This window comes from Dunckerocampus dactyliophorus, chromosome 2, assembly GCF_027744805.1.
Source record: "Dunckerocampus dactyliophorus isolate RoL2022-P2 chromosome 2, RoL_Ddac_1.1, whole genome shotgun sequence".
NCBI lineage: Eukaryota > Metazoa > Chordata > Actinopteri > Syngnathiformes > Syngnathidae > Dunckerocampus > Dunckerocampus dactyliophorus.
Genome location: NC_072820.1, coordinates 12,050,613 through 12,067,181, shown reverse-complemented (window position 1 = coordinate 12,067,181; position 16,569 = coordinate 12,050,613). Strand labels below are relative to the sequence as shown.

The window sequence follows — 16,569 nt, the reverse complement described above, 5'->3', positions numbered from 1 at the left end:
CATTTATTACTCTAAAACAGACATCAAATACAATTTAGGTTTGTGTCAAATAGTACAAAATGCTGTACTTTTGTACTAGTCACATAGTACTGTTGGACTAAATAGGTCAGGTAACAAAAGGAGGCTCGATATTTTAGACTCTCACTTTAAGTTCTCTCAGCATCTTGGCCATTAAATTAACAGTTTTGCAACATTCTTTGTTTGTGTTCTGCTGGTTGTTGAAAAAGTAAAAAAAAAAAAAATAATAATAATAAATAAATACGTCATAAAAAAACTGCTACTTGTCATTTAAAAACAATGCAGACACAGACACAGTCCGTCCTCCCATGCAGCCCACCACCACAGCTTCAAAAAATCCTAGGGGAAGCCCTGCAGGGGTGTTTTTATTGCATGTATATAGGGCTCTAATGTCAAAAACCGTATTTAGAAAGTCATTAACACGTTTTATATGCTCTAACTACAAAAATATTCCATTTATAAATAACAAATCCTACTTCACGAAAATCTCTTATCACAGTGAATTCAGGGATTCCTGAATAGTCGTTTGCTCAAATTTGATTTCAGTTGTTCATTCATTCACTGTGCCTCTCTGATACTGTATATAGATTCCCTCAGAGAAGCTACAGAGAGCCGGGAAGGTTCTCCGCAACGCCATCCTGTCCAGAGCCCCTCACATGATCCGAGACCGGAAGTACCACCTCAAGACATACAGGTGATGGAGTTACGAAATACAAAAGTTATGCTCTTTCTTCTTTATACTCATAGAGTTTGTGTGTTTGTGTGTATTCCAGACAATGCTGTGTAGGCACAGAGCTAGTGGACTGGCTTGTGCTGCAGAGTGCATGTGTTCTCACTCGCTCCCACGCTGTTGGCATGTGGCAGGCATTGCTAGAAGATCAGGTGCTGAATCACGGTATCCAACATTTTTCTCCTTTTTAAATTTTGCTTACCACTTCACAGCTTTATTAACCATAGACAAACAGCTCATTAGCATTAAAGCTACAGACACAAAACGGCATGTTCTCAATTGGACTTGGAATTTTGGGTAACATACATCACACACACTAAAGTGGCCTCTGAGTTTTATTTCAATTTGTTGAAAATAGTATAATAATAACCTGTGCATTTGAAGTAAATGTTGCAAGACATGCTTTTGTGATTAAAATAGTGCTTTTGTGTGCTTTTCCGCTCCACAGTCGACCAGGAGCTGGGTTTCCAGGACAAGTACCTGTTCTACCGCTTTCTCGATGACGAAGAGGAGGACACGCCGTTCCCTAGTGAGGAGGAGAAGCGGGAGAGTGAGGAGGAGCTGCCGGAGACCATTCTTTTCCTTGCTCAGATAGGCCCCGACGCACTGCTGCGCATGATCCTGAGGAAATCGTCAGTAACCATCAATTAATGAATATGACACTAGACTGTTAATACCTTACCTTACCCTTTAATATTCTGGCCCTCTCATGTTGCTCAACATATTAAAAACCTCCAAATAGGGGATTTTGCATGTTCTTTGTTACTGTGCAATACTTAGAACTGCCTCTGACACTGGAGATTTGCTCATTTTACCACATTATGCAAGGTGACAGCAGGCATGACATCTTCATGGTGAGTTCATTGTGACTAACCTCTGTGTGTGCAGGCCTGGTCAGAGGACTGGAGACGACCTCGAGATCATCTATGACGAGCTGCTTCACATCAAGGCCTTATCTCACCTCTCCAACACTGTGAGTCGATTCCTTTGTTTTATTCAGTTTGTTTTTTAAAGAGACAAACATTTGTAGAGAGGCTAGAATTGCTTTCACAAATGAAACGGAACATGCTGGAGTAAAAGACTCTTTCTGGCTTGTGTTTGGAATTATTCACCACAGGGTCTATAGCAACCGGCTAAAATACGTTATATTTAATGGATGAAATCTGCGTAAAAATATATGCTATGAACAATACATGCGTGCTCATTTAGCCTAAATTGGGGCAAAGAACCATAATGAAGTATCTTCAATAGTATGACACATGTTAGATACAATTCTATTATAATAATACCTAATTTTTATTAAATATATACAGTGGAACCTTAGTTAGCGTCATTAATCCGTTCTAGAAGGTCTGACTCTAACAGAAAAAAACGCTAACTGAATACATTTTTCCCATAAGAAATAATGTAAATCTAAATTAATCAGTTCCAGAAAACCAAAATCATGTTTTGATAGTTTTACAATTATAATCATGATTAGGGGTAACGATTCCTCGAATAATTCGCGTACCTCGTTTACAAAAGATTATTGAGGATTTTTTTCTGCCTCGAGGAATCGCTTGGGTCACCAACGCGCTTATGTCACCCACACAGAGGACGAAGAAGGAAGCGGATGGCGTGGGAAGATTCAAGAGGCGATAATAATGAATCGGGTAGCTGCCACCCAATTCATTATTTTTTTGGACAGAATTTCTAGGCTCAGCCATGGCGTTGAGGGGATCTGGTTTGGTGGCTGCAGGATTGGGTCTCTGCTTTTTGCAGATTATGTGGTCCTACTGACTTCAGTGGGCCGTGATCTTCAACTCTCACTGGATCGGTTCGCAGCTGAGTGCGAAGAGGCTGGGATGAGAATCAGCATTTCCAAGTCCAAGTCCATGGTTCTCGCCCGGAAAAGGGTGTAATGTCATCTCCGGGTCGCGGATGAGATCCTGCCCCAAGTGGAGGAGTTTAAGTACCTCGGGGTCTTTTTCATGAGTGAGGGGAGGATGGAACACGAGATCGACAGGCACATTGGTGCGGCATCTGCAGTGGTGCGGACTCTGCATCGGTACGTTGTGGTGAAGAGAGAGCTGAACCAAAAGGCAAAGCTCTCCATTTAGCAGTCGATCTACGTTCCTACCCTCACCGACCAGAGCGAAATCGCTGCTCCTCCACATTAAGAGGAGCCAGATGAGGTGGCTCGGGCATCTGGTCAGGATACTCTCCAGATGCCTCCCTGCGGGAGTGTTCGGGGCACACCCGACCGGTAGGAAGCCTCGGTGAAGACCCAAGACAAGTTCGTGAGACCATCTCTCTGAACTGGCCTGGGAACACATTGGGATCCACCGGGAGGAGCTGGACGAAGTAGCCGTGGAGAGGGACGTCTGGGCATTCCTGCTAGGCTGCTGCCCTCGTGACCCGACCTCGGATTTTATATGGATAAAACAATTCCAAATGCATGTAAATGACGAATGAAAGGGATAAATGAACATTTAAGGTTACTTTTACCTTCACTGAGGACATGACTGCTCCCAGAGACACAATGTGACAGCGAGATTAACACGGACACCATCTTTCTGTTTTGCCATGAGTTATTTCTTGAATTCAATAGTTTCTCACCTAAATACCCCAAAGTGGAGCCAAAGTGCCAGCATTGTGATAAAGAAGGTGAGACACTATTGAATTCAAGAAATCCCATATGAAAAAGAAATTGAAAAAAAATTTAACTTTGTCACCTTCAGTTTGTGTTTCATATATTGTGCATCATATAAGGCTATATGACTTACTCTTGAAAGTGGCCACTTTTACATTTTTTTCATACAAGATAATCATTTATCATATATTGTTCTGATAGGTACCCAAATCATACATGTTTCATTTTGTACAAATTTAGTAAGAATCTTATACCTGGTTTCACTATCTGATGCATTACATGAAAGTTTCAAACAAAAGAGATACAAACTTATAAGATTTATAGATATATCTTTTCCATATGGGATAACGTATGACAAAACAGGAAGGTGGTGTCTGTGATCTTGCTGCCGCATTGTCTTTGGGAACAGTCACGTCTCAGTGAAGGTAAAAGTAACCTTCAATGTTCATTTATCCCGTTCATTTGTCTTTTATATGCATTTAAAATAATTTTACACATGTAAAACTATAATTCTAAAACAATAAAAACGTGTTTTGAGTTAACATTTTTGAGAGTCAACCGCTGATAACATCACACATCGTTGACGCAGCAGACTTCCAATTCCCGTTTCCATGTACAGTCGTCCCTCATTTAGTGTGGTTAATTGGTTCCGCGATAAGTGAACTTCTGCAAAGTCGGATTCCTTATTTATAAATGGAATAATTTCGTAGTTAGAGCATAGAAAACCTGTTTATGACTTTCTAAACGTTATTAGAACTCTGCAGACATGAAATAACACCAAATAGTCACCTTTACACTCCTATTCTTTGTTGTCACATTGTGCAGGCTACGGGTTCACTGCAGGGACAAAAGAGACTGTCACCGTAAGCATAGCAAGATATTGAGCTAACTTGGTATCCCCTCCAATTTACTTATTCTAAACTCAAGAAAGTTTTTCAAACGGAGCGGAGAGAAAGAAAGAAGCTTCCACACAAAATGGGAGGAGAACTCATATGATTTCGGACATGAAGTCTCATCAATATAACATTACTGACACCTAGTGACCAGAATACTTATATAACTTGGATAATAGGCCATATAACTTGGATAATAGGCCATAGTCAACCATGAAGCAGCATTCATTCATTTATCAATTAATTCATTTTTGAAAAACAGCCATAGAGTCAGAGAGCCATGATTGAACTGCGATGCAGCGAGTGACGACTGTAGTGGCAAGCTAACTGGCCGCTAACAAGGATGTTTTGTCATTAAAAAATACATTAAGAACACAGTTGGACTCACGCAATGTATTCATAACGCGACAAGACGCGCGCAATAGTTTATGCAAACTGAGGCAATTTTGGCATAAATGTTTTACCTTAACCAAAAAACTAACCGGGACGTATAATAGCCGAGGTTCCACTGTAAGAGTAAAAAATACCTTTAACAGACTGCAGTAGTTTTGGTTTGAAATGTTTAGTTTGAATGAGTGCGCTAGAAAAGAGTAGAGTAAAAATTACTAGAGGGTGCTCGTCATTCAAAAACTGTATTCTTGCTTTCAGGTGAAGAGGGAACTGGCGAGCGTTGTCATCTTTGAATCACACGCTAAAGCTGGAACTGTGTGTACGTCTAAACTTTGTTGAACGATTAGATTTATGCTGTTTGTGTTCATCACTGATGTGTTTGTATTGCACATTTTTCAGTGTTCAACCAAGGAGAAGAGGGCACATCATGGTACATTATCCAGAAAGGCTCAGTCAATGTGGTTATCTATGGCAAGGTGAGTCGGATGCATCCACCTGCTTTGGTATTGCATCAATATACAGATTCATGTAGCCATGTAGTGACTCAAAGAACGGCAGCAGAGTTGGGCGAATTCTCAATGTGATTATATGGCTTAAGGCGATTATTCTTGCATACATGTACACATAATAAAATACTTGCAGGGAGATGCTCATATGCATACACGTGTTCACAACAGACAGGCAAAGGCCATTCCACTTATGAGTGCTCCAGCAGCTTTTTTTCAGGCTTTAAAATGATTTGAAAACTGTATGTCTATATGTACTATATATATGTGTGTGTGTGTGTGTGTGTGTGTTAGGGGGTGGTGTGTACGCTCCATGAGGGTGATGACTTTGGAAAGTTGGCCCTGGTTACAGATTCACCTCGTGCTGCCTCCATTGTCCTAAGAGAGGACAACTGTCACTTTCTTCGTGTAGACAAGGAGGATTTCAACAGGATACTCAGGGTACGTGCATTATGTTGTGGATGAATGATGTGATACAGAAATATACAACTTGCAACATAAAACAGCAAAGGAATCATTTATTGGTCCCCCTGAAGGCAAATGAAATGGTTGAACTTCAAAAGAGACCATCTGAGGGCCTCTTCTGTCAAAAGTGGAGCAATGAAGTGCAGGAGATGATCTTCTCATGTTTGGTGGTCACAGACAGGCTCCAGGGACACATATTACTGTTACGTCATTATTAAAAGTCACTTTTGCATAATAGGGGACCTTTGATTTAGAGAGCTCAAGACACCCCAGGGAATACACACACACAAGCATGATTCTCTGGACACACAAAAGAGCACACCATGCAGTTAGTGGATGTGTTCCTTGCTCAAGGTTACTTCAGTAAGGCACTAGACTGCTCATGTGCAAAGCTCCTCACCCTGACATAAATGGAAGTGTCATGCTACACTGATACTACCAAGTGATGATTGTCACCCTCTTCTGGCAGAAAGCTTGTCCTACATTTTAGATGCCTTGTTTGGACATGCACCCTCTTCTTTACAGGATGTGGAGGCCAACACAGTGCGTTTGAAAGAGCACGAACAAGCTGTGCTGGTCTTAGAAAAGAGTCCTCGAGCCTCCACATTGGGTAGCATCAAGTATGTATCACCTTCTTATCTCTCTCCCACAATTTTTTTAATCTAATAAAATTCCTCTGCCATGTTTTGCAGGTACACTGTGATCTCAGGGGCTCCAGAGAAGATTCTTGAGCACTTTTTGGAGACCATGAGAATGGACATACATCACAGTGAACCAGGTTGCCAAACAAAAAAGTACCGTATGACATATGTGTCAGTCAATCAACAGATAAACAAACAGATAAACTATAAACCTACTGAATCTCTTTCCTGTCCACTTCCCTGATTGGCTCCCTTTTCATTCTGCTTTTCTTCTCTTAGACCCAGCAGTGGACGACTTTGTCCTTATGCACTGTGTCTTCATGCCCAACAGCCAGCTGTGCCCCCTACTAATGGCACAATATCCTTTCTGCCTTCCTCTCTCTTACCTTTGTCTACCTCTGTATACACACAAGTCCTTTACGTCTGTGTAGGCTCTCAGTCGTACAGGAGTTGTCCATCGAGGAAAAGGCTTCTTGAGACGTCATCTGTACTTCTGTGTAGAAGGTGTCGGACGTTTCGCTCCTCATCCGAAGAGCTTCGTCAGCGAACTAACAAGTGCTGGTAGCCTAGGCCTTAAATACAGTAAGAGTGGGCAGAATTGGTGTGCCAACACCCTCCTCCTATTGGTTCCTTACACTAAGCCTGGGAGGAGTGGGGTCTAATCCTCTGCTGCCATTAGCACCTCCGATCAAAGGGAAGTGTAGCTCCCTGAGTTGGGTATGAACGACTCTGATACTGGCTCGTTAGCATCTATTGTTCTGGCTCGGCCCTGGCTCCACCTCATTTGCAAGACTAAGAGCTGTGGGTTTTGGTCTCAGTGACCTGCTGAACACAGGGTCCAAATTAAACCTCAAACCACCATTCCGATTCAATGCGTCTGTGTAGGCTCTCAGTCGTACAGGAGTTGTCCATCGAGGAAAAGGCTTCTTGAGACGTCATCTGTACTTCTGTGTAGAAGGTGTCGGACGTTTCGCTCCTCATCCGAAGAGCTTCGTCAGCAAACTAATAAGTGCTGGTAGCTTAGGCCTTAAATACAGTAAGAGTGGGCGGAATTGGTGTGCCAACACCCTCCTCCTATTGGTTCGTTACACTAAGCCTGCATTCCTCATCTTTACAGTGGTATAATCCTATCCTGTTATTCACACCTACGATAAAAGGGAAGTGTCGCTCCCTGAATTGGGTATGAACGACTCTGATACTGGCTTGTTAGCATCTATTGTTCTGGCTCGGCCCTGCCTTCACCTCATTTGCAAGACTAAGAGCTGTGGGTTTTGGTCTCAGTAACCTGCTGAACACAGGGTCCAAATTGAACCTCAAACCACCATTCCGATTCAATGATGGGTTCTGTTGTTTGACAAAAATAGCTTCCTTTACTCCTCTTTCAAACCATCTGTTTTCTTTGGCCAAAATCTTTACCTCGCTGTCCTGAAAAGAGTGATTGGTAGCTTTCAGGTGTAGATGTACTGCTGATTGAGGACCACTAGCATTGTCCCTGCGATGTTGATAAAGCCTTTTTTGGAGCATTTGCTTAGTTTCCCCAATGTAGTGCTCTTTGCATTCCTCATCTTTACAGTGGATGGAATAGACCACATTGCTCTGTTTCTGGTTTGGAGCCTTGTCTTTAGGATGCACTAATTTTTGTCTCAGGGTATTTACTGGTAAAATACCCTGTAAATACCAGTAAATACCATTTACTGGTAAAATACCCTGTAAATACCAGTAAATACCCTGAGACAAAAATTAGTGCATCCTAAAGACAAGGCTCCAAACCAGAAACAGAGCAATGTGGTCTATTCCATCCACTGTAAAGATGAGGAATGCAAAGAGCACTACATTGGGGAAACTAAGCAAATGCTCCAAAAAAGGCTTTATCAACATCGCAGGGACAATGCTAGTGGTCCTCAATCAGCAGTACATCTACACCTGAAAGCTACCAATCACTCTTTTCAGGACAGCGAGGTAAAGATTTTGGCCAAAGAAAACAGATGGTTTGAAAGAGGAGTAAAGGAAGCTATTTTTGTCAAACAACAGAACCCATCATTGAATCGGAATGGTGGTTTGAGGTTCAATTTGGACCCTGTGTTCAGCAGGTTACTGAGACCAAAACCCACAGCTCTTAGTCTTGCAAATGAGGTGAAGGCAGGGCCGAGCCAGAACAATAGATGCTAACAAGCCAGTATCAGAGTCGTTCATACCCAATTCAGGGAGCGACACTTCCCTTTTATCGTAGGTGTGAATAACAGGATAGGATTATACCACTGTAAAGATGAGGAATGCAGGCTTAGTGTAACGAACCAATAGGAGGAGGGTGTTGGCACACCAATTCCGCCCACTCTTACTGTATTTAAGGCCTAAGCTACCAGCACTTATTAGTTTGCTGACGAAGCTCTTCGGATGAGGAGCGAAACGTCCGACACCTTCTACACAGAAGTACAGATGACGTCTCAAGAAGCCTTTTCCTCGATGGACAACTCCTGTACGACTGAGAGCCTACACAGACGCATTGAATCGGAATGGTGGTTTGAGGTTTAATTTGGACCCTGTGTTCAGCAGGTCACTGAGACCAAAACCCACAGCTCTTAGTCTTGCAAATGAGGTGGAGCCAGGGCCGAGCCAGAACAATAGATGCTAACGAGCCAGTATCAGAGTCGTTCATACCCAACTCAGGGAGCTACACTTCCCTTTGATCGGAGGTGCTAATGGCAGCAGAGGATTAGACCCCACTCCTCCCAGGCTTAGTGTAAGGAACCAATAGGAGGAGGGTGTTGGCACACCAATTCTGCCCACTCTTACTGTATTTAAGGCCTAGGCTACCAGCACTTGTTAGTTCGCTGACGAAGCTCTTCGGATGAGGAGCGAAACGTCCGACACCTTCTACACAGAAGTACAGATGACGTCTCAAGAAGCCTTTTCCTCCACAAGTCCTTTAATCATCCTGTGTGATGTCAGTAGACATTAACGTTGTTGGATGCCAAATTAACAGTGGCCGACTGACTGTCTCTTTAATTATGCAACTTGTACTGTCCTGCGCTAATTAAAAACTCACTGTGTGTGTGCTCCCTCTGTAGTAACAAGCCTTCTCTCTGCAGTACATGGGATAGTGTTGCTATTACTCACTTCTGGCGTTCATAATTTGTTTGCTACTTCCAATGTGCAAAGACCTTTGTATTTATCTTTAACCTTTTGTGCACCTACCATGCGGCCTCCCCGCCTGGCTCTGAACAGGAAAGATTGGAGCACACACTCAACTGTAAGAGGAGGGCTCTCATTCTGGCACTGCGCTGGGCTAACACACACACCTTCCTCCTACAGGAGGAGCCTGCTGCCATTTCTTTCCTTGAGGTAGCAACAGCTAGCCTACTATCATAAATTCCGGACTGAGCGCACCTGAATATAAGCCTTACCCACCAATTTTAAAGCGAAAAAATTTTGATATATAGGCCGCACTTGTCGTTGTAACTTGGGATATTTACACAGAAAGACACACTATAAACCTTGCAATCCTACAACACTGTGTTCCCAGCGTCACTCGTTAGCTCAGATGAGTGAGATGCTTTTTTTCCAACAGCTGCAGTCCAATCAAAAGCTAAGTAATTCTACACTTGACCAAACTTTCCCAAGACTGGTCAGCTCAAAACACTTCAAAATGTGACATTGGTGTCCACTTCACCAGTACAATTCACTCCTTCCTGAATCTGCATCATGGGAACATTTGTTCTTTTAGCCATAAATTAGCTGCATCATTGTTTGAGCCACAGGGTTCAAAGCGTGTGAAAAAAGTAGCGGTTTATAGTCCGGAATTAACAGTAAATCAAACCCATTGAGATGATGTGTTTATTTATTCATGTAGAGATTATTCTGGTCCTTTTGTTCTGCAGGAGTTGTTTGGAAGTGTATCAAATGATTCTCGGATGCTCAGAGCATTGAAAGATCTTGTTCCTGACCTGGAGAAAGTTGTCAAACTGCAGTATGTTCATTTTAAACTGATACCAAATGCAAAATACTGACAAAATACTTTACTTCTCAACTCAGAACTAACTGTTTTGTTGCTTTGTGCAGTTCAGAGGAAGCCAAGTCTACAAAAAAGGCGAGCCATTACACTACATGTTATATGACAGGTGGCATATTTGTGTGTGAATGCTGACTGTGTTTTTTAAATTCAACAGAAGACTTTAATACGGCAGTTCAGCAATGGGGAGGAGAGGCTGCAGAAGAAACAAGCCATAAGGAATCAAGATGACAGTAAGTCACTGTGGGGCTTGCCTCAAAACAATGCAACTATTTGGAAGATGTCAGGAAAACGTAGTGTTGATGTTGCTCTGAAGAAATGAATACTAATGTATTTTGTAATGCTATAGCTGCACAATCAGGTCTAATACAAGAGCTGACACAAATGTCCTTTCCTGTAGCATAACTATGGAAAACAGCTCTCTGTAGTAGAGTTCTACACCACTGCAAATTATAAGAACAATAATACTCTTTAGCTGAATTAATACCTCTAAGACTGACAATATTTGTATGTGTATTTAATGTTGTGGCCAATGTTTGTGTTGTTTTTCGTAGTCCTATTGAAGGTTTACTGCAGTGACCACACATACACCACCATTCGAGTCACTGTGGCAGCAACAGGCAGAGAAGTGGTCAACGCCGTGGCCGACAAACTAGGCTCCACTGATGAGCTGGTGCTGGTCCACCTCAGTTCTGCTGGTGGTAAGGGCAAAGACTGGTCACTTGTCTCAGCAGTTTTTTGATTGCATCTTAAAAACTGCACGTGTTTTACAGAAAAACTAATCCTGAAGCCGAATGATGTGTCAGTGTTTTCTACCCTGAGCATCAACGGACGATTATTTGCCTGTGCACGCGAACAACTCAGCAGTCTGGTAAGACTCAGATGTTATTGCTGGTGAATTATGCCGGCCACAACATTAGGTACATCTACACATATTCAACAATAAAGAACAATATTTTTAAAAGTTTTGATTAACATTGTGAGGAAAGTATTGATTCAAAAATGCATATATATAATGACATGTCTTGGTATTTTCATATACAGTATATTCCATTTATTATTAATTGTTATTATGTTGTAGTTTGTAAAAAAAGGTTATATTTATTCAGTGCATATGTACTATTGGAGAGGCTAGTGAGTGGAAAATATAAATACTGGAAGTAGCATACAGTATATTCTTTTTGTGGCCTTACCGATATGGAAAGTCCACAATAAATCTTTCCAGAAATTATTTTAGATTATATTTTTATATAGTTTTAGAAATGATTCATTAACTTATTACACTTACAAATATCAATAATTACAATAAAAAAGTTATAATTATATTTTTTCAAAATTTTAAAGAAATTCATAAGAAAATAAAAAATAATGAGTTTTATTATATTATTATAATTATTATAGGAATACTGTTATTATATTAAAATATGTATTACTTTTATTACTGCGTTATTTAAAAACCTTTTTGATGATTCCGTGGTCTACGTATCAGACTCCTCTTCCAGACCAGGAAGGACCCACTGCAGGTTCTATGTCTACCTTTGAGTTGATGAGTTCAAAGGACCTCGCTTATCAAATGACTATGTTTGACTGGGAGCTCTTCAGCTGTGTGCACGAGGTACCACACACACACATACACACATTGTCATATTTAATTGTAGTGGCTGGGGTTAAAGGGGCTAACTTCATTTAACAATTGCTTATTAGTACTACAATACAACCCTACTCTGTTCACACAGCACGAGCTCCTCTATCACACGTTTGGCCGCCATAGCTTTAGAAGAACCACAGCCAACTTGGACCTGTTCCTGCGAAGGTTCAACCAGGTCCAGCTGTGGGTGGTCACCGAGGTGTGCCTCTGTGGACAGCTCAGTAAGAGGGTCCAGCTCCTCAAGAAGTTCATCAAGATTGCTGCACAGTGAGTAGAATCTGCCACATCCATATTAGTTTGCAACTAGTCTGACTTTGTGACCTGTGTGCAAGAAATAAGAGTGGTAAAAACCTGTTTGTTCATAGCTGTCGTGAGTTTAAGAACCTGAATTCATTCTTTGCCATCATCATGGGCATGAGCAACCCTGCTGTGAGCAGACTGAGTCAGACATGGGAGGTAAACACCACTTCTTACTTTGACAGAACTTTCATAATCATTTCATAATAAATGTTATATTCTCCTGCTAGAAACTACCTACCAAGTTTAAGAAGTTCTACGCTGAGTTTGAGAGCATGATGGTGAGTTGCAGACGGGAATGTAATGTTCACATTAAAATGAACAGCTAAACATTGATGGTGATGGTATATCTTTATTTCCAGGACCCATCCAGGAATCATAGATCCTACCGACTTACTGTTACCAAGCTAGAACCACCAATCATACCATTTATGCCCCTCCTCCTCAAAGGTAACACTCTTTAAGTGGCACGCCACTGTTCAGTTGATACAGATTTTACAATGGAAACGTAACAAAATGCTACCGAACCAAAACGTACCGCTTGCTGGAAGTTGGATTTTGAGAGCATATCAGTCACTATACAGTACAGTATGTTTTATAGCACTGACACTTTTCAATTCTATTACAGATATGACTTTTACACATGAAGGCAACAAGACATTCATTGATAGCATGATCAATTTTGAGAAAATGGTAAGTTATAATTTAATGCAATAAAAAAAAGGATGTACTGTATTTCTTAGCTGCTCGGCAGTTCTTTGATGACTCTGCTTCATTGTTCACCGTTATCTTAAAATTAACATCATGAATCCTTTTGTTGTTTGATAAGTCATCCAACCTTTGAGGCACTTTTCCGGGCTACATCTTTTGTTGACTGGTGTGTGTGAGGGACGGTAAAAAAAGCTCTCAGACTTGCTCTCCAGAACCCAAATACAGGACAACCGAACCTTTTCATACTTTTTTCTTGGGAAAGAATACAGTAATCCCATGTTTTTCGCAATTAATTGGTTGCAGACCGATAAGTTAATTTCTGCAAAAATTATTTATAATTGGACATTGTCATACTTACGACATAGAAAACCTGTTTACAATCTTCTAAATGCATTTTTTTAACGCTGTTAGAGCCTCTAGACATGAAATAAGACCCACAGTCACCTTTACATTTGTATTACCCAATATAGTTGATATAATCACAGAAAATAAGTCATTTAATAGCTAAATAAAACTTGTTCTTGTGTGTGTTGCAATAAGTGTTTGGGACACTTTGGGGGTTCAGTGTTGAGTTTAACTGAATTACGGACACAACAGTAGTTGTTTAGTTGTTTTATTATTGTTGTGCCTGTTGTTTAAACCTCCAATAAAAGCCTGTTGTTCCGGCGATCAAGTCTGGGGATCAAGTCTCACCAACAATTATCAACATCTAGTGACCAATGTGGAATACTACATTCACAACTTGCATGTGTCTTCTTAATTTCTTGCATTTGTATTTTATTTCATTTATGCATCTTTATGGTTGCAAATGCTTAATTTAGGCTTAAATATGCATTTTTCTTTAACTAATAGACTCTATTCACCCATGACACAGCATGTTTAATTAATTAATATATGTATGAAAAACCATGATAGAGTGAAGTCGCAAATTTGGAATCACATTGTGGCAATGGACAACTGTATATAAAATTATAACTATATAGCCTATATTCTGGTCTCTAATGGTAATGGAGTAATTTCTTATGTTTTCTTCATCAGCGTATTATAGCGAACACAATTCGACAAGTGAGGCACTGTAGAAGCCAGCCTTTCAGTAAGTCTTGTGATCTTTTTTAAAATTATTTGATACTGTACAGTATGTGCAGGTGCAGCAATTGATTGCTAATGTGTCATTCTGTGTCACTGTGCTAGACCCTGACATCTGTCAACCCAACAAGAATCAGGCCGAGGTCAGAGGTTACGTCAGGAAGCTCTGCGTGATAGACAACCAGAGGGCGCTGACGCAGCTCTCCTACAGGCTGGAGCCCCGGCGAACATGAGATTTCACCACTGTCGCCTTCTCTGTGACTACACACAAAGCAGACGCGGCGTCACCAGCTGATGGACGCTAAGTAGCAACACACAATGAAAACTATACTAAGGACTGTGCCATTAAAGGCTTCTTCCTATCGCTGTGTCTTAGCCCTCAGATTGTCATGTATAGAACTTGAATCAATATCCTGCATGACTCAACTTCGTAGACTTGGTGTTCTATACTGTGGCTTTCTAGCAGAGTGTCCTGAAGTGTTCGCTAAACAACATGAGCTCTTTTAGAGTTGCTCTTTATACTATTTAACCCCCATGCTCAGTATTAATGCTAAAAATATCGTACAGTCATCCCTCGTTTATCGCGGTTAATTAGGTCTAGACCCGACCGTGATAAGTAAATTTCCGCGACATAGGATTCCGATGTATATTCACTAATAAATTCACTAATAATAGACCGTAGTTAACCACAAAACAACGGTCATTTATTAATTATTATGTTTTGAAAAACCACAATGGAGGCCGCAATGGTGGCCTCGTGGTCTGCCTGTTGGCTACACAGTCAGGAGATTGGGAAGATCTGGGTTCAAATCTCCGTTGGGCATTTCTGTGTGGAGTTTGCATGTTCACTCCGTGTGTGCCTGGGTTTTCTTCGGGTACTCCAGTTTCCTCCCAAATTCCAAAAACATGCATGTTAGGTTAATTGGCGACTCAAAAAAAAACGGTATGGATGTGAGTGTGAATGGTTGTTTGTCTATATGTGCCCTGCAATTGGCTGGCGACCCCTCCTCTCGCCCGAAGTCCGCTCCAGCATACCCACGACCCTCGTGAGGAGAAGGATAAGGATAAGCAGCGTAGAAGATGGATGGAAAACTATGATGGGCGCGATGTTTGAACTGCGAAGTGTATTTTTAATATGCCGTATTCAACCACAAAACAGCATGATCCATTAATCAGTATATTTTGAAAAACCGTGATAAAGCGAAGCCGCGAAGTTCGAAGCGCGATGTGACGAGGGACGACTGTATATGAAACACAATTAGCGTATTTGCATATGAATTAGGTGAGTATTAGTGTCTGGTGAGATGCTTCAAAACTCCACAACCAAGTATTAGCTGGAGCCCTAAGGGTGTTCAATAGTGATTGGACTTGTCACATTTCATTTAACCCCTGATTCTCGGTGGTGATGTTGCTTGTTCTGAGGTTAGTTCTTTGTTTGGCTCTGTCAAGTTGAAAAAGACGCTTAGAATTTGCAGTTGTCCGTCTGTGGGTTTTTTTGTTTGTTTTTTTTACTGTGGGTGGATAGATTTTGGGTGTGATAGTGACAACTGTCAGTCATTTTTGATTTGATCTCAGGAATTTTCAATGTGGTGGTGTGTATCCAGAACCATAAGGCTTGCTTCTGTCACAAGCAGACGCTATATGTGCTGTACATGTTGATAATAAAAAGAAATAGCTTATTTAACAGTCACAATCATGTAATGACTGTTCTTACCCGGAAAGTGTTGGAGACTGAGGTCGATGTGAAGGTGGTCTGTTTGATCCAGAGATGGGTATTTTTTTTTACCTGTTCATTTCTTTTGAGTTTTTATAACACCTTGAGCATTCTACCTTTGCAAATCCTGACTTTGCCAAGATAAGATTCAAAGATAATTTATTGTCAATTTTTCCATGTATGCAAGACATACAGAAGAGTCATGGTCCTGTTTCTCTCTCGCCCACTACCTTGGAGCCAGTTAAATAGACAAGACTAAAAAGTAAACACTAAACTGACAAAAAAAACTAGGCCGTGTAAAAAAAAAAAAAAAAAAGTAATAATAGTAATAATAAAGGTAATAATTATACAGTTGTCCCTATTGCCAACACATGCAGATTTGTTAAGAAGTTACATATATTTCAAGAAAAAAAACTGCATCTCAGCTTTGTGATATAAGTGAAAAAGCCCATTATTAATATGACATTCGCTCTTTTGCTCTTTCAACTTTGTTCTTAAATAATCCTTGTAAATTGTCTTCTAGTAATATTAAGACTTTATTCACATTATAACTTTTTCCCAAACCAAATTTAGCAAAAAATTACAATTTATTTTGTTTTGTTTACTTCTCATATTACAACATCTAAAAAATAACATTTACTTTTTGTTAGCATTTCAACTGCATGCTACTAAAATGACATTATTTTTCCTCATAATATGAATTTATTTCTGTAACATTGCTACTTTTTTCCCGTTAAAATAGGACTTTTTTCTTTTATTATTTTGACTATATGCTTGTAAAATTACAGCTGTTTTTTGCCATCATTACTGTTCTTGCGTTTTAATTTTC

At 40.6% G+C, this 16,569-nt stretch overlaps 1 protein-coding gene across 1 annotated transcript in view; it reads left to right on the top strand.

Annotated features, from left to right (window-relative positions):
• Positions 1-16,292, top strand: part of LOC129170895 (rap guanine nucleotide exchange factor 4-like) — a 31,719-nt gene extending 15,427 nt beyond the window's left edge. Inside the window, exons 7-30 of the mRNA XM_054759019.1 lie at positions 606-712; positions 792-913; positions 1,197-1,380; positions 1,637-1,721; positions 4,922-4,982; positions 5,063-5,139; positions 5,464-5,610; positions 6,160-6,254; positions 6,327-6,412; positions 6,555-6,633; positions 9,467-9,617; positions 10,154-10,242; positions 10,335-10,362; positions 10,442-10,517; positions 10,839-10,985; positions 11,058-11,155; positions 11,774-11,899; positions 12,021-12,199; positions 12,298-12,388; positions 12,460-12,510; positions 12,592-12,679; positions 12,858-12,922; positions 13,979-14,033; positions 14,132-16,292. Of these exons, the coding sequence (XP_054614994.1) occupies positions 606-712; positions 792-913; positions 1,197-1,380; positions 1,637-1,721; positions 4,922-4,982; positions 5,063-5,139; positions 5,464-5,610; positions 6,160-6,254; positions 6,327-6,412; positions 6,555-6,633; positions 9,467-9,617; positions 10,154-10,242; positions 10,335-10,362; positions 10,442-10,517; positions 10,839-10,985; positions 11,058-11,155; positions 11,774-11,899; positions 12,021-12,199; positions 12,298-12,388; positions 12,460-12,510; positions 12,592-12,679; positions 12,858-12,922; positions 13,979-14,033; positions 14,132-14,259 (2,415 nt within the window). The 3' untranslated portion in view covers positions 14,260-16,292. The remainder of the gene's footprint in view (positions 1-605; positions 713-791; positions 914-1,196; positions 1,381-1,636; positions 1,722-4,921; positions 4,983-5,062; positions 5,140-5,463; positions 5,611-6,159; positions 6,255-6,326; positions 6,413-6,554; positions 6,634-9,466; positions 9,618-10,153; positions 10,243-10,334; positions 10,363-10,441; positions 10,518-10,838; positions 10,986-11,057; positions 11,156-11,773; positions 11,900-12,020; positions 12,200-12,297; positions 12,389-12,459; positions 12,511-12,591; positions 12,680-12,857; positions 12,923-13,978; positions 14,034-14,131) is intronic.
• Positions 16,293-16,569: the final 277 nt, after the last annotated feature.